Raw genomic sequence first — 18,929 nt, 5'->3', positions numbered from 1 at the left:
TAAAAAAACTTTTCATGTTATACATAACACGATAAACACGACAAACATAAAAAACAATTGTTAAATCGTGTTAATTTTCATGTCAAATTTTGAATACGAAAACGACATGACACAATATCGTTTTTTTGTACTTGATACCAACACGACATAAATACGAATTTAATTTTCAGTTTCGTCCCAATTTTATACCATTTCGTATATTTTTGTTATGTCATGTTATCAATCGTCTCTATTTGCCAAATATCTTTCAAGATATGATACCATCATGCTAACACATAATCGTTAGTAGACACCATGTTTTTATTATATATATATATATATATATATATATATATATATATATATATATATATATATATATATATATATATATATATATATATTGTTAATAATGCGCAATATATACGAAAATATTTTATTGTTAATAACTAAAATGTAGTACTCACATATATATATATATATATATATATATATATATATATATATATATATATATATGGGAAAAATGAATATACCCTTAACGGTATATAAACTTAGGTACCAAAACAGACCATAATACGTCGTTTAGTTTCATATATTCATTATAATGTTCTTAAACTTCAATCCCTAACTTGATTTACTTTCAAAATTTTCGAAATTTCATTAATATCTTTTTCTTATATCACATATTTTTTGCCGAACATCTACTAGGCTATATATATTGTAGTCGAAAGTGAAAATTATGTAAGAGGAAGATAAATGTGTAATTTATAAAAATAATGGAAATAAATCAAGTTAGAAGTTAAATTATAAGAACATTGGACAATTAAAATGTATTATATGATACAAAACGACGTAGTATGGTAAGTTTGGGTACCTAGCTTATATACCCTTAAAGGTATATTCACTTTTCCATATATATATATATGTGAGTACTACATTTTAGTTATTAACAATAAAATATTTTCATATATCTTGCAGTTGTTGCATTATATATAAATAACGATGGCTGAAGAAGTTGTTGCAACTTTTACTCAGGCAAAGTGGAACTTTCCAGTCCTTGTTTTATTCAAAGATGCTAGGTAGTTTTCTTCATCGTACCACTTGGCAACTGTTAACTTGTTATTGGATATATATATATATATATATATATATATATATATATATATATATATATAATTTTATTTTATTTTTATTGTGTAGGATTGCCCTCAAGTTAGACACACTTGGTCGAGAAATACTTTCCATTGCTCTTCCAGCAGCCATGGCATTAGCTGCTGATCCTATTGCTTCATTGATCGATACCATGTTCATTGGTCGTATAGGTATATATGCCTTTTAATTACATCATCCAATCGAACTAATTAACATCGTCTTACATTGATGCATATTATATATATATATATTTCGAAGTTCAACTTATTCTTTTCATCTGTCCATGCAAAAACATCAAGATCTAGAACGATAATGCCACTTATATGGTTCTATACAGGTCCAGTAGAAATTGCTGCAGTTGGAGTATCTATCGCTCTTTTCAATCAAGTTTCAAAAGTAGCGATATTCCCACTTGTTAGTATTACAACTTCATTTGTCGCTGAGGAAGAGACTATAGAAAAAATGAACATTAAAGCAATTGAACTTGAGAACCAAAAGAACGCGACAGAAGAAAGGACACTAGATGATGTAAAACTTCAGAATATGGAGAATGGTTCTAATGAAAATATTGAGAAAAAAGCATCTGATGCGCCAGAAGATGGTACGTATACGTATGCATGCCTCTATGGTGGAATAAACTATATATATTATGGACCCTTGTTTTATTTCACACAGCGAAGCTCTATATATCTGTTATATCTAATGTGTATTAATATCTTTCTGTTATAATTTATCAGGTTCTAAAATGTTTCCATGCAACCAAACAATTATGGAGTGCACCCCAGATGCACCAAAGCTCAAAAAATTAAAGCGCAAGATCCCCTCGGCATCAACAGCACTATTGTTTGGTCTAGTGCTTGGTGTTCTTGTAACATTACTACTTGTATTTCTATCAAAACCGCTCTTAGGTTTGATGGGTGTGAAATCTGTAAGCAACTACATTATGGATATATATATATATATATATATACACTTATGGATTGTGATATTAATTTATGATCTAAATCATGTGTTCGATAAATGTTGAATAGGGTTCTCCGATGTTAAAACCTGCACTGAAGTATTTGACTCTACGATCGCTTGGAGCTCCAGCTGTTCTTCTCTCTTTGGCAATGCAAGGTGTCTTTCGTGGTTTGAAGGATACTAAAACTCCTTTATATGCCACTGGTATATATCACTTATAACATCATCTTTTTTAAATATACATGAGCACATAATAACTTTATGTTGCTTATATATTTCCATTTGTTCTAATACAGTTATAGGTGATGTGGCGAACATAATCTTGGATCCAATTTTTATGTTTGCCTGCAACTTAGGCGTTGGTGGGGCAGCCATAGCACATGTTCTTTCCCAGTAATTCTTTTTAATTCATATTTGTGCATTATCATTTTTCGCTCATGATGAGTTATATATCGTAGTTTCTTTCTTGCGTCTAAATTAACACCATCCATTTGTTTCACAGATACTTGATCATGTTAATTTTGCTCGTCAAATTGATGAATCAAGTTAACCTACTGCCTCTAAGCACTAAAGCTTTACAGTTCAATCGGTTTCTTAAAAATGGTATGAAAGGTTTACAAGTGTCATGCAACTTAATTCAGTTTCAATCCATTATCGACGCTTGTTTTTTAATTACATCGATATTCTTTATTTTGTGTGTTTTCTTCAGGTTCGTTATTGTTGTTTAAGGTGATAGCGGCAACTATCCCTGTAACACTTGCAGCATCGCTTGCTGCGAGGTTGGGTGCAACACCTATGGCTGCATTTCAAATTTGCTTGCAGGTCTGGTTGACATCTTCACTTCTTTCCGATGGTTTGGCTGTTGCTGGACAGGTAAATGTTTTTTTTTATGTGTACGTTTGTGTGGTTGAGACACTCCCATCCCTCTTTTTTTTACACCAACAATGAGTGTTATAAGACATCTACTGATTCCCTGTTTATATAGGCCATAATTGCATCATCATTTGCTGAAAAGGACAATGAGAAAGCAACAGCAACTGCATCTCGAGTATTGCAGGTACACTCCACATTTATAGTTATAAGTATTTTGTGCACCATTATTAATTGCTTTGAAGACAACCCTTTGGTAATGCCCTATGTTCTTCATTATATATAAAAGAGCAATTGAAGATTGAGTGACGAGTATAATAGAGTGTTGGTCATAGCCTTTTTCTTTTATATGTTTCTCCTTTTATATGAATGCTTTTCAAAAAATATTATCAACTTGATTATTAATTCTCTCTTAATTTACGCTCACTTCTATCTCTAGTTTTAGCCTACTATTATTGTCTTTTTGCGTGAGGTCTCCTTAGGAAATAACTTTTAAGGATATCCACGTTGTTATATTGAACTCAGTGGAGTTCAATAGATTCCCATATTTTTTTTTTTTTACATTCCATACAATTCTATTAAATTTTTTTCTACAATACATTAAACTCTACAAACTTCAATATAAAATTACCAAACATGCAATATAATTCATTTTTTGGACCAGTGGTATCTTCAAAGCATTTTGGACAAAAGTCTCAATTTTTGACAAACCATATGGACAAAATTTGCAATTTGTCATTTAAGAATTAAGACTTCTTTTTTTTCCCAGTGAAGAGTTCAATGGTCATTTAATCCCAAATTAATTTAATGTCAATTTAACATCTTACTATGATAGAGTTTAATCAATTTAATAACAAATAGATTTTTCATCTCATTCAACTCTCATTAAAATTACAATTGTGGATGCTCTAAGTAAAATTGTCATCTCATGTGATTTGGGTATATATTGTTATTGTTATATTTGCAGATGGGAGTGGTTATGGGTCTTGGAGTTGCTCTTCTTGTTGGACTTGGTTTACAATTTGGTTCTGGTGTCTTCACAAAAGACATAAACGTTAAGCACATTATAAGCATAGGAGTATTGGTATTGATATACATACACCATTATCTATCTAATTAACTTGAAATCCCTTCTATTCTTTTCTTGTTTTATATATGATGATCGTCAACATTTTGTCTAAATTTCATCATTAGTTTGTTGCTGGCACACAACCAATCAATTCAATAGCATTCGTGATTGATGGAGTTAATTTTGGGGCATCTGATTATGCTTATTCTGCATACTCCATGGTTGGCATTTTCCCTTCTTGAATAATAACAAAATATTAGTACATTACATTAGCTTATGTATATCAACTTCTATTCGTTTTCTTATTAGATCTTCGTGTCTATGGGGAGTATCGGGTCATTGGTGGCCCTATACACAGTTGCTGGTTTTATAGGAATATGGTTCGCGCTAGCAATTTTCATGGCCTTACGTGCAATTGCAGGCACATGGAGGTAACATCCTGTATACATTTCGAATTACGTATTTCATTCTACCTGTTTTTTATTTAACATCAAACACCATGGAAACAAATCAAGCTCTTGGCGAGAACATATATACTAAGAACAATGATGCCTCTTTTTCTTGATGTAGCCCCTAAAACCAACTAAATTCATTGATGGTTTGCGTTATTAAATATTTGCAGGATTGCAACAGGAACAGGGCCATGGTCGTTTCTTAGACAGTAGAAGAGGGTAGTTTGTTGCCGGAATTATAATATATACAATGATGAAGTTATGATATATATAATAAAGATATCAACTTCCATGTTATGTAATGGGTGATAGTATCGTTGTAGTTTCTACTGTCATGCATGATCAAGCGTGTGATAATATCTAAATGTATTTTAATGTTATCTAAATGGGTTATTTGTATTTTATCTCAATTGAGTTTTTTTAGACTATGTCAAAGAGCCTTGGGTTTCAAACAGATTGCTTATGTTATTTCTTTTTATCCACTTAAGATCAATGTAGGCACTCCGTTAACATTAAAAATGGGTAAACGACATATATATATATATATATATATATATATATATATATATATATATATATATATATATATATATATATATATATATATATATATATATATGATTAGGTTCATTTGAGACGGCTTAATTTTGTGAGACCGTGAGACGCAATCCTAGCCATTCATTTAATAGATAAAACAAAAACATTTTTAAAATGCAAAATAATTCAAAATTTTCGAAATTTTTTTTTTCTAATATTATTTTCGAAATATATATTTTCCAAAAAAAAATAAATAAATAAATAACAAAAAAAAAATAACAAAAATAACAAAAAAATAAATAATAATAAATACATTTTTTCACATATTCTAGTAGAATACTAGAATATTTTACATATCTGGCAAATATAGTAGAATTTTTTTTAAGGTAAATAAAGTTCCGAAAATAATAATTAAAAAAAGAATTTTTGGATTTTTCCTTTTATTTTGCATTTTAAAATTATTTTTAGATTTGGTCTTACGGTGTTACAAAATTAGCATGGTCTCAAATGAACCTGAACCAATCCAATAGAGAACTATTATTAATCAAAGAACCAATGAACCAATCCAAAGCGTCGGAATTTAAAGCGATCAACGGCAAAAGGAATGATTATAAATTTTTATAATGGACGCATATGTACCGGATTATAACAAAACTCACTTCCTTTTTTTCATTTAAAATTTTTTTTAGGCCAAGTTTTTTATCGAAAAAAAAAACCGAATATACCTTTGTTCAGGATTTTTCTTCCTCTTTCCAAAGAGATCTATGATTATATATAAAAAACGAACTTTTTTTTTCGAAAAAAACTCACTTAATTTTTTCTTAGTTTTTTCAATATTTAACTTTATTTTTATAAAAAAAACTACTATATACCAAAAAATATTAATTTTTTGTACTCTATTAATAATCATCAACACCAATTAAAAAAAAACCTCGAACAGTGTAGATTCACATTATGAATCTAAACTGTAAATATTTCAATTTTTAACATTCACAATATGAAAAATCTCGAACAGTTCAGATTCACATTGTGAATCTGAATTACTATTATGAACACTGTCAATCTGAGAAGGTTAACAAAAAAAAACCTCGATCAGTATAGATTCACACTGTGAATCTAAACTGTAAATATTTCAAATTTTAACATTCACAATGTGAAAAAGCTCCGATCAGTTCAGATTCACACTGTGAATCTTACTTATTATTATGCACACTATGAATCTGAAGAGGTTCACAATGTGAATCTGAACAGGTTTACAATATGAATCTGAACAGAAATATCGTTTTTTTTACATTAATATGAATCTATGTTTAAAAAGTACAAAAAATATGAATTTTGATATATTTATTAATTTTTTCTATAAAAAAATAGACCTTAAATTTTTTTCATCAAAGAAAATGAAGTGAGTTTTTTTTGAAAAAACAAGTTCGCTTTTTATATATCATCATGAATCTCTATGGAAAGAGGACGAAAAATCGTGAACAACGGTATATTAGGTTTTTTTTCGATAAAAAACATGGCCTAAAAAAATTTTAAACGAAAAAAAGTGGTGAGTTTTTTGTAAAGGGTGGATTTTTTGGTATAATCCGATGTGTGTGCGTCCAATATAAAAGTGTACATCTATTTCATTGGCCGTTGATCGTTATGATTTCCAACGCTCACGATTGGTTCCTTGATAATTATGGTTCTCTATTGAACCTCACCCTATATATATATATATATATATATATATATATATATATATATATATATATATATATATATATATATATATATATATATATATATATATATATAGGGGAGCGTTCAATCGAGAACATTTGAGAACAAATTTGGATCGCACAATTTTTTAATTAAAATTATAAAATAATATTCATATAAATCAAAAAATAGTTACAAACAATTAGAAAACCCACTAACTAACATCACTCACCACCCACCACCCATCACTACCCACCACCACCCACCACCAACAACAACAACAACCACCACCTGCCACCACATCACCACCCAACCACTCCCACCTGCCACCACCACCCACCTCCACCACCCATCACCACCGCCTGCCACCACCACCCACAACCACTACCTACCACCCGTCACCACCACCCATCACTGCCCACCACCATCTACCTCCACCCACCATCACCACCCGCCACCACCACACATCACTAACCACCACCACCAACCACCACCCATCACTACCCACCACCAACATCCACCACCCACCAACAACACCACACACTACCATCACCACCCAACCACCACCACCCACCTCCACCACCCGCCACCACCACCAACAACCACTACCACCCGTCACTACCTACCACCCATCACTACCCGCCACCACTCACCACTTACCCATTACAACCACCAACCACCACCTGCCGTCACCACCGCCAACTACCACCCACCACCCATCACCCACCACCACCCGCCATCGCCATCACCGCCACCTACCACCCACCCACGACAACTACCACCACCAACCACCACCTGTCACTACCATCACAACCCACCATCATCACCACCCAACCAACACCACCCGCTACCACCACCCACCTCCACCGCCCACACCCACCCACCATCCATCACTATCACCACCACTTGCAACCACCCACCCATCCACCACCATCTATCACCACCACCGTGCCTCCACCACCCGCCGCCACCACCCCCACCCTCACCTAAAAAGATTTGTTATTGTGTTTTTGATTCATTAGTTTTTCTCGTGTATATAATCACATGTGATTGTATGTATCGAGTCACATGTGATTATATGTATCGAATCATATATGATTTATATGTTATTAAATACATATAATCACATGTGATTAAATACACGTGAAAAACTTGTGAATCGAGAATGCAAAAATGAATATTTTCAACGTAAATCATATATGATTAGATACATATAATTACACGTGATTATATGTATTAATAAAATATTATTTACATAAGCCGTATTTATTTTCATGTTTTCGATTTAATAATTGACATCGTGTATTAAATCACATGTGATTATATGTATTGCATCACATATGATTTACATGGACAATATTTGTTTTCACGTATTGATTCAATAGTTGTTCTTGTATATTTAATCACATGTGATTATATTTATTTAATCACATATGATTCGTATGAAAAATATTTATTCTTGCGTCGATTCAATAATTGTTCAAATATATTTAATCACATGTGATTATATGTATTTAATCACATATGATTTATGTGGACAACATTCATTATTTCTTCTCAATTCAATAGTTGTACTCATGTACTTAATCACATGTGATTATATGTATCAAATCGCATATGATTTACATTGATAATATTCATGATTCAATATTTTTTCTTATGTATTTAATCATATGTGATTGTATGTACAAATCACATATGATTAATGTGGAAAAAGAAAAATTATTTGATCAAAAACGCAAAAATGAATCTTGTGTACAGAAATCATATGTGACTAAATGTACAGGAACAACTATTTAATAGGAATGTAAAAATGAATATTGTCCATATAAATCATATCTAATTAGATACATATAATCTCATGTAATTAAGCACACAAGAACAACAACTGAATCGAGAACGCGAAAATAAATATTTTCCACGTAAATTCTATGTGATTAGATACATATAATCACATGTGATTATATGCATTTAATCACATATGATATATGTGGACAATATTTATCTTTGTGTTCTCGATTCAATAGTTGTTCTTGTGTATATAATCATATGTGATTATATGTATCTAATCACATATGATTTATATAGACATCATTACTTTTTGTCCGTATAAATCATATGTGACTATATACATATAATCACATATGATTATATGTATTTAATCACATATGATTACAGTGGACAAAGAACAATTATTGAATCGAGAATGTGACAATGAATCTCATCCACATAAATCATATATGATTAGATACATATAATCACATGTGATTATAGGTATTTAATCAGATATGATTTATGTAGACAATATTTATTTTTGCGGTTTCGACTGAATAATTGCTTTTGTGTAATTAATCACATGTGATTATATATATATATATATATATATATATATATATATATATATATATATATATATATATATAATCACATATGATTTGAGGTGGACAAGATTCATTTTTTCCTTCTCGATTCAATGGTTGTGCTCATGTACTTAATCACATATGATTATACATATAATCACATGTGATAAAATACATGAGAACAACTATTGAATCGACAAAGCAAAAATGAATTATGTCCACATAAATCATATATGATTAGATTCATATAATCACATATGATTATATGTATTTAATCACATATGATTAATTTGGATAAAGATTTGTTTTCGCCTTCTTGGTTCAATATTTGTTATAATGTATATAATTACATGTGATTGTATGTATCTAATCACATATTATTTAAATAGACAGATTTTTTTTTACCAAATAAAATCATATGTGATTAGAAACATATAATCACATCTGATTAAATGTATTTAATCACATATGATTAAAGTGGAAAAAAACAATTATTGAATCAAGAACGCGAAAAAGTATCTTAGCCACATAAATCATATGTGATTAGATACACATAATCACATGTTATTAGGGTATCTGTGAACAATAACATAAAACAAGTAATGCCTACATAATAGGAGAGTTAGTACTCAGCTCCTTGATCTTGAAAATTATCTAGCATGAGCAAGAAGTATCTTTTCCTTTCCGAGAACCTACAAAAAAATCATAACATTATTTAGCTTGTGTTTGTTGTATTAATGTTATAAAACTTATGTACATATTTCCTTATTTTCTATTTGATTGTAGTCCTCTGTTTGGGATATGTTTTCTTACCTTTCAACCCATTATTAAATTCTGATAAAATTATATTGGTAAAATTCCCCCTTTTACCTTTTCAGAAATATAAAGATCTCATTCTAATGATTTTTGGCTTATTTTATATTAAATTTACAAGATGATAACTTTTAGCTGTCACTTTCTGGACCACTCAACACTCTTGGAATAAACTGTATCAATATACTAAGAATTACATCAGTCCCTTTATATGTTGGAAACTATATATCCATATCTAACTATAGGCTTTGGAATTTTGGCATTTGGAGTTCTGATGAATTTATTATGATTTGTTGAAGACAGTGCATGAAATCTGTGACAGCATTGACCAGCCTGAGAAGATTGCCAATGTTAGCCCTCAAGGAGTTGGAATTTCGAAATGTGATTCAAAGTTCGAAGAAAGTAGACACACTAAGATTTCCAGAAAACTAAGTCTCATGATTTTTAGATGTTCGTATTGACTGGCACGGATTTTAGAATTTGGAGGACAGATTTGAAAAAATTGATCATAATATCTTCTAAATCATATTTGGTGTTCTAATAAGGAATTAATGGTTAAGCCTTAAGTTTATCACTTTTAACATGATTTTTGGTTACTTATTAGGCTATAGAGATGTGAAATTCAATTTAACCTAAGGGCCTTAATGTTTGGCTTAATGAGGGTTCAAACTTAAGGATTTTCAAATAAAATGTCACTTTGGGGAAATGAAGTCCAGTAAAAAAACAGAGGCAAATTAAATAGAGACATCAAAATGATATTGTTTCAGCAAAAAAAACCATCAACAAACACCTACAGACTGCAATAATAAATACACCACCTTATTCTTGATTTATTTGTGGAGGTTTTTTCATTGAGGCATTTCATCGAACACTTGGTGTTCATAAAAAATCTGTAAAATCTCACAATGTCTATGAGATTATATGAAACAAGATAGAAGTTAATTACCTCAAATTAAAGAGTAATGAAGCAACAATAACACCAAGAATCACTAATCATACAGCAAGCGTCATTCAGAACTCATAAGAACAAATATGTGTAAGGAATAGAGGACAATTACCAAATATATTCGACGCCTACTCCAAAATAAGGAACCAAAAGATAATCGAGATCTGAAACCTAGCAAAAAACTCGTTGTATATTGAATAATCACTTGACCAAGACAATTCAGAAATCAAATCAATCGTTTGTTTGGCGAGGGGATCGTCTTCCAAAGAAGAAATGGTGGTTATGAGAGGAGAAACGAGAATACAAGGATGGAAAGTTTGGAGATTATGGAGGAAAGGAGCTCGATGGCAGTAGATGAAAGTGGTTTCCGATAAGGAGATGAGTGAGTGGGAGGGAGGTGCAGACAAGAAAATAGAAAAAATAAATGAGTGGTTTAAATTTGTTCTCAATTGTTCTCATTGTAAAAAATGTTCTCATTTGAACATAACTCTCTCTCTCTCTCTCTCTATATATATATATATATATATATATATATATATATATATATATATATATATATATATATATATATATATATATATATATATATATATATATATATATATATATATATAGGGAAATTGACAAAAATGCCCTACAAACTTTATAGGGTTTCTCCTTTTAGTCCCTTAAGTTATTTTCGTGCTTTATTAGGGAACAAAGTTGTTAGTGACCTGTTTATTTGGTCCCTCTAACCTACTATTACCCGTTTTATGTACAAGTGGCTTTTAATTAATTAAAAAAAGTTAAATCCACGTTGTTCACTGTTTGTCCAAGTCTCTATCCACTCTCTCACACACACTCAAACACATACTTGTTAATCAACCCTTCCTAATCAGCCTTCATCCTCAAGAATGATGCTCCATCAATCGACCCCATTATGAACAAATGTGCACCTTCTAGTTCAGGTCTCCCTCATGCCTTGATCTTCCCATCTGCAGAAGCGGAGAAAACTATTCTTGTGTTGGTGGTGAGAGCGTTAATGGCGTCGTTGTGGGCTTTGATTGATTCTAAACATTTGAAATCAGATAGTCTCCACACCTTTAATCCAACTATTTTGTGACAATTATTCAGAGCCCAGTCATTCATATCAAAGTTCAACAAGATCCGGGCATGATCTATAATACCGACATATTATTCTTCTTTCAAAGATCACCTAAAATCAACAGGGACAGAGAAAGCGAAAAACAACCAGGGAAATCAAACTATGCAAGTCAAAGAGAAGAAATAGGGAGATTGATTGTATGATACTTACGCGAGGTTTATTCTTGACAACAGATAACAGAGAATATCATAGAGAAAAAGTCAACAGAACTGATGAAACATAGAATCAGAATGAGCTCCACCTGTGTGGGTGTCTTCTGGTGATTTTTCAGAAGTTAGGTTCATTGCGCCAAATACTCTCAAATTTTTGTGCTCCACCACCGTCTCCAGTTAGTTTCTTCCAGCTGTCGATCCTCCATCGCCAACGACGAAATACTCACTGAGTTTCTCTGATCGCTTTACCTACCTTCCCTTACTTGACCTTCTCTTGCTAGATCGAGTGTTTTCTCGTCAAAATCCGAACAGAACCCACCAAAGCTTGATTTTGGAGCAACAAACATATTTGATTTTTTGGAGGATCATGATTTTGATGAAGGGGGTTATTAAAGCCATCGCACAAACTGGCTGTTTTGAACTCGTAACCCATGGAATTTTCGATCGCACAAATTTGTTTTTTGGAGCGGAAAAGGTTAATTATTTATTTTTCCTTTTTCTAAATTGTTTTAATTAATATAAGAGTAAATTACAGAAATCAGCCCTATGATTTGGTCAAAATTGCGCGTTTGGTCCCTAACTTATCTTTTGCACTCGGATCGTCCCTATGGTTTGATTTTGTTGCGTTTTTCGTCCTTTATGTACATAAAGTTAGGGACCAAACGTGCAATTTTGACAAAACCATAGTGATGAAAAACGTAACAAAATCAAACCATAGGGACGATCCGAGTGCAAAATAAAAGTTAGGGACCAAACGTGCAATTTTGACCAAACCATAGGGACGATTTCAGTACTTTACTCTTAATAAAAATATAAAATAAATTATTTGGGTTGCCATGTCATTGGTGATGTGGCAAGTTTTGTCTATGTGTCATTGAAACCTGCTAAAACAAGTAAAGGGGATTAAAAAGACAGGTTTTCTACGAGTTTGTTCCCTAATAAAAACACGAAAATAACTTAAGGGACTAAAAGGAGAAACCCTAGAATGTTTGTAGGACATTTTTGTCATTTTCGCATATATATATATATATATATATATATATATATATATATATATATATATATATATATATATATATATACACACACACACACACACACACACACACACACACACACACACACACGCACACAGATTTCAATTGAGAAAAAAAAAATATTGAGAACGAGGGAATTAATATGGCTCACTTATTTCGAATATGCCGCATAAGCGCTCTAACGTACCAGGGCGACATAACAGATCATATTAATACATATATGAATATGTATATTCATATACTAGTTTATAATTCGTGAGAACCGCGGTTATAAAATTAATTAAACTTTTATGTTAAAAAATCAAAATTATTAATCAATTGTTTTAAATAAATAATTACTTAAAAGATATTTTTTTGTTATATAAAATTATAATCGATGATTTAAAAAATACGTGAAGTTATATCACTTCAAAATGTATATTAATTTTATTTTATTTTGTAATAATGTTATAATTTAATATAATTAGAATTAAAAATTTTAAAATTTAAAATTTAAAATGGAGAATCACTTATTAATTTATTGTAGTTAGAGTGGTAAATTTAAAATTTGAAATTTGAAATTGATAATTAATAGGTTGACAAGTGGCATGATAGTTGACATATAATATCAATTAGGAATTCTATTAGTATGACACTTGTCAATAGGAGAATAAACCTATTTATTTATTAGAATAGGGAGATGAATAAGTGTATTCATATATGAATACGTATGTTCATGTATCAATAAGTATAGAGGAAATGATTATTCATATATGAATATGGTGGCGATGGTCCGTGGCGGAGGTAGAGGTTGTGGTCGTTGGACGTGGTTGGTGGCGAAGGTGTGGTGATGGCAGAGGTGGTGTAACACTCTGTTCTGGGTCATTCTATGATACAAGGCTGGTAGTCGATTTTGTAAAAGCGTTGGGCCTTAAGGAGGCAAAGTTAGTCGTTAAGGAAGGAGGTAATGATGGTTGAGATATCTAACATTTGAATTGTGTTTTGGGCCGAAGAGCAAAAAAGGGAAGTCATAGGTCGGGGCCATGTATGAGATATTAATTTTTGTTCAAGAAGTTTTTAGTCCAAGATATCTAGATAATATTGTGGGGCTCTTCAATACCTTTCCGTAGATATAAAGAACGTCGAAATCGAAGTTAGAACGAAAAGGTTATGGCCTTCGGAAGTTAGGACGTTTGTGGGTTTAGCCTAGTACGTTGGGCGTACAGGATGTACGTCGGGCATACTAGCTCAGATGGATCACGAATGCTCACCCTAGTACGTTGGGCATACTAGGAGTATGTAGGGCGTATGCACTCAGGTGTTAAACCCTAAATTGAGGGTTTTGAGCCCTATTTAATCTTCTCAACTCACCCAAACCCTTCCCTTTTTCAGCCTCCACCTCCTAAACGTCCTCCCTTGAAACCCTAACCCTAGTTGGAGCTTTATGAGCAAAATAAGGTGTTTTTGAATGCCTTTGAAGGAAGAAGAATGTGGTGATTTTGCTTAGATGCTTGAAGTAACCTTGGATCTGGAGGTTCTCCTCCCTCATTCATCTTCAAAAGGTATAAAGTTTGTACCTTTATGCCTCCATTGATAGATCTAGTTAATGGTCAAAGTTATGTCCTTTTTGTCCCATGAAATGGTCCTTTTGAGTGTGGGATGTTGCTGGTATTGTGAAGTGCATTTCCAGGTGTAAAAGAGGGTATCTTCTATCCATGCATGTATTATGAAGCTTAGAATGTGATGATAAGTTAGGGTTTTGGTTTTGGACATTTTCTAGCCATGCAACATCATAAAGTTGGAAACTTTATGATTTAGGGCATCATTTGGACTTAGATCTAAGATCTGGACAAAAAGGTCTTAAGGGATAAAGTGCTTAATGAAAAGGAATGAATCGGTTGGTTTACGTTGGGCGTAATTTTTTGTACATTGGGCGTACTAAGAAACCCCATGTATGCAGGGTGTAAGTTAAGTACACAGGGCGTACTCAACAAGCCTGGGACTTGGACTTTTGTTGACTCTGTTGACCGTTGACTTTTTGACCCTGTATCGAACTTGAGGATTTTGGGCTATTAATTAAGATTTTATCTGATTTTGTTGTTAGTGGATTCGCGGGTGCAAGTAGTGCTAGAAAATGGATCGGATCGTAGTGTTTCAGAGTTCTTCGATTCAGGTCAGTCTTCACATGTGCTTATGAATCGAAGGCACCAATGTCGGCTCACTAAATTGTGTATATAGGATGCTAGCTGTCTTTGTGACTCTTGCATGTTTGTATGAGCCTGTGTGGTTATATATATATATATATATATATATATATATATATATATATATATATATATATATATATATATATATATATATATATATATATATATATATATATATATATATTTGTGCTGACCAGCTGGGTCTTGCTTGTTTTTACTGTGATATGTGTTACTGTGTATTGAGACTTCGGGTAGTCTCCAAGGTAGCTGACAACCCATTGGGCGTGTTGTTTGCTCACTAAGACTTCGGGTAGTCTCCAAGGTTGCTGATAACCCTGTTGGGTTTTGAGCATTCTAACACTCCTATGGTGTACATGCAACCCTAAATACCTTGGATCTATGTTTTCTCTATTATACATGCAAATATCAAATTTCCAAGGTATTGTTCTAACTAGCATAATATAAAGTACATATAATATAAATTCTAGTAGAATTACATACCTCTTGTTTGGTGCTTGATTCCATGGAGCTCAAGAGCCTAGTGCCCCAAATGTGACACCTCAAATGGTTCACACAACATGATGAACACTTGGAATAACTTGAGAGAAAGTAGAACCCTTCTGAAAATCGGTTTGCCCTCCACATATAGACTTAATGGCCGATTTTGACAAGAATGGTATGTTTATATAGTGTGACACAATTAGGGTAAACCCTAATTGTCATGGCTTTCCATTTCCTTGGATCCATGGGTTCAAATACACCATGGAGCATCCTATGGGTTTTTGCGCAACTTGATAATCCATGGAGCATTAGCCCACTATATAAGTATGGATGATTTACACAATCAACCCATATATTTAATTAGTCTTCTTTTGATCACTTAATTAATTCTAGATTAATTCTTGATCAATACTAATTAAATAATCTTATTAATATATTAGAACTTATAATATATTAATAAACCTTAAGTGTTATTTCTCTCATTTTAGTCTATCCAAATGCATGATGCCATGCAACCCAAATGGACCATGTCGGGTCGGGTCAAGTATATACCAATTATAGTTATGGACTTAGACACTAATCCAACAAACCCACAAGGCGTGTTGTTTGCCCACTGGGACTACTGATAGTCCCCAGGGTTGATGATAACCCATAGTTGTTTATTTGTATTGTGTTATGTGTGGCATTTTGGGGAACTCACTAAGCTTTGTGCTTACAATTTGCGGTTTACATGTTTCCGGTTTTCTAATAAAAAAGGAGGGGCACAGCTCGATTGCATCGCATCAATGGGGGACTTGTGCAATGATAACTTTTAAATGATACTCTGATAGATGTTTTAAGATCTTGTAGTTGCGATTTGAATAAATACTTAATGTTTTAATTGAAAATTTTGGGTTGGACTTTGGGGCGTTACAAGTTGGTATCAAAGCCTTGGTTTGAGGGATTCGAGCATACTCTCGGGTGTGCCTGAACTCAAACTGAGGAACTGATAAGATTTTGTAAAAGAAAATGATTTTCTAGAAAGGTTTAAAAAACAAAAAGGAGTGTGATGCGTGCAATCAGCCGAGCTTAAGTAAGTATTTTCCAAAATACACATACGTGTTTTATGATTAATGTTTGATATTAGTATATGACAATTGCATGCTAGATTAGGGCTAAGGTGCTAGATTAGCTGTCTAAGCTCATAACTATAATTGGTATATACTTGAATTAATAGCACCACAATCCTTTTGGGTTGCCTTCAAACCTAGCAATTGGACAGGATGACCTTTTTTTAGAGAGAGAGAGAGAGAGAGAGAGAGAGAGATAAATTTATTATGTGATCAATAAATTAAGATAAATGATTTATTAATTTATTATGAAAATAATATATTAATTAAAAATCATATTGTTTAATTAATAATTAATCATAAATTAATTGGAATTAATTTTGGGATTAATTGGATTAATTAAAAGTGGAGGGAATGTTTGGTTATTTATTGATAGTTGAAGAAGGAAGGCCCAAGGACCTCATTGGATGAGGTGGACAAAAATAACTTAGGCAAGCCCAAGAGTTTTCGTCCAAGACCCATGGATAAGGGGAATAGGCTGCTTGGTCACCAAGCTAGGGAATCTAAGGTTTTTCCCTTAAACCCTAGCTTTGGCACCAAGCTACCTCAGCTATATAAAGGACCTAGCCCTTCCCTCAAGAAGCCTTGGATAGTTTGGTTATCCCTTCTCCTCTCTCTATATTCATCCTCTTGCTATCTTGGGTGTGATTTCGTTAGAGGCATGACAATTGTGGTGCTTGTTTCCAAGAGATTAACAAGAAGGTGTTCATTGTTATTTGCTACAATAACAATCAAGGTATGTAATCCTAAACCATACTTTGGTATTTTCAAAAATAGCCTAGTGTTCTTAGGTTTTCCTTTGGATGTTCATAGTTATAGTTTCAATAGAGAAAACATAGATCTTCATTAGGGTTGCATGCACACTTAAGAGAGTTTAAGTTAGTTTCTTTTGCATAAAACTCATCAGTGGTATCAGAGCTTCGCATGTTTTCAATTGAATATGCTATAATGGTTGATTTGATCAAATTAGGGTTTATGGAAATTAAACCCTAAAAGGCCTGAATTTAGATTTTAGGGTTAGGGTGTTGAAACCCTAATCTTGCCCCTAAGTTTCGAAATTAGGGTTAGGGTTTTGAAACCCTAACCCTCGTCCCCAAGATTTTCGACATTTAGGGTAAGGGTTTGAAACGCTTACCTTCCTCCCCAAGCTGTTGTCGAAAATTGATAGGTAAGTAGGGATATTTTAATTGTGGTAATTATTTTAATTAAAATTGAATAAATCCTATACCTGGTTTTTAAAAATCTAGGGGTATAAGGATTAGGATTAAATTAATTGTTTAATTTGAATAGTTAATCCTTATTTGATTTAATATAATTAATTAAAAGTTAATTAATAGATAATTATTAAATCATTTGGTTTATTTTTAAATTTAAATTAAATATTTAATTTTCGAAATTTATATATAAACCTGGTATTTTGAAAAAGTTTTAAAATACACCTTATACTATAGGTAAAATTAAAAGTTTAGTTATTTCTATATCTATCAGACTAAGTCAGTCGAACCGCTAGTACGCCTCATTCACAAAGCCATACTATACGGGAAGTTTAAGGAAGTGGCCTATAAAATGAACATCATTGGGTATCCATTCTTACCCACCGCTCTCTTGTATGGTGGAGGATCGTTAGCCGAACAGGTTTGATAGGACAATCAATTATCATTAATAAGTATAATGTGATTAAAAGTGAGTAAACTCTTTTATTATAAATCCCAATCTTAGTTACTTTAGGACAATGTGAATTTGTATGCTAACCCATGAAATTGCACATTATACTTTATAGTAGTTAGTGGAGCGCGTGTGGTTAACCGACACACTAATAGTGACTATAAAGAGTAATAATGGGAATCTCGAAAATTATCATTGATTAATGGAGCACATGTGGTTAACCAGCACATTAAAATGAGATGATAAATGACATTGAGAGTGCCAAGCTAATTTGCATGGTTATTCTCATC

General features: G+C 32.2%; 1 protein-coding gene across 1 annotated transcript; it reads left to right on the top strand.

Annotated features, from left to right (window-relative positions):
• The first annotated feature begins 984 nt into the window (after window positions 1-984).
• On the top strand, window positions 985-4,805 carry LOC145125364 (protein DETOXIFICATION 43-like). The gene is made up of 13 exons (XM_079060825.1): window positions 985-1,061; window positions 1,183-1,304; window positions 1,472-1,735; window positions 1,872-2,062; window positions 2,166-2,301; window positions 2,394-2,490; window positions 2,600-2,700; window positions 2,807-2,970; window positions 3,083-3,154; window positions 3,935-4,051; window positions 4,162-4,257; window positions 4,346-4,467; window positions 4,659-4,805. Exons 1-13 carry the CDS (start codon window positions 985-987, stop codon window positions 4,699-4,701), a joined length of 1,602 nt encoding a protein of 533 aa, XP_078916951.1. The 3' UTR covers window positions 4,702-4,805.
• Window positions 4,806-18,929: the final 14,124 nt, after the last annotated feature.

The sequence above is a fragment of the Lactuca virosa genome, chromosome 7 (assembly GCF_052849685.1).
Source record: "Lactuca virosa cultivar CGN04683 chromosome 7, Lactuca_virosa_CGN04683_v6, whole genome shotgun sequence".
Classification (NCBI taxonomy): Eukaryota; Viridiplantae; Streptophyta; class Magnoliopsida; order Asterales; family Asteraceae; genus Lactuca; species Lactuca virosa.
Note: the sequence above shows the minus strand (reverse complement) of the source record. Positions and strands in the feature narration are given on the sequence as shown.

Coding starts and splice junctions, on each gene's coding strand:
- LOC145125364 (XM_079060825.1), top strand. CDS start 985: ATGGCTGAAGAAGTTGTTGCAACTTTTACTCAGGCAAAGTGGAACTTT. Junction 1,062..1,182: donor GTTTTATTCAAAGATGCTAG/GTAGTTTTCTTC, acceptor TTTATTGTGTAG/GATTGCCCTCAAGTTAGACA. Junction 2,063..2,165: donor GTTTGATGGGTGTGAAATCT/GTAAGCAACTAC, acceptor AATGTTGAATAG/GGTTCTCCGATGTTAAAACC.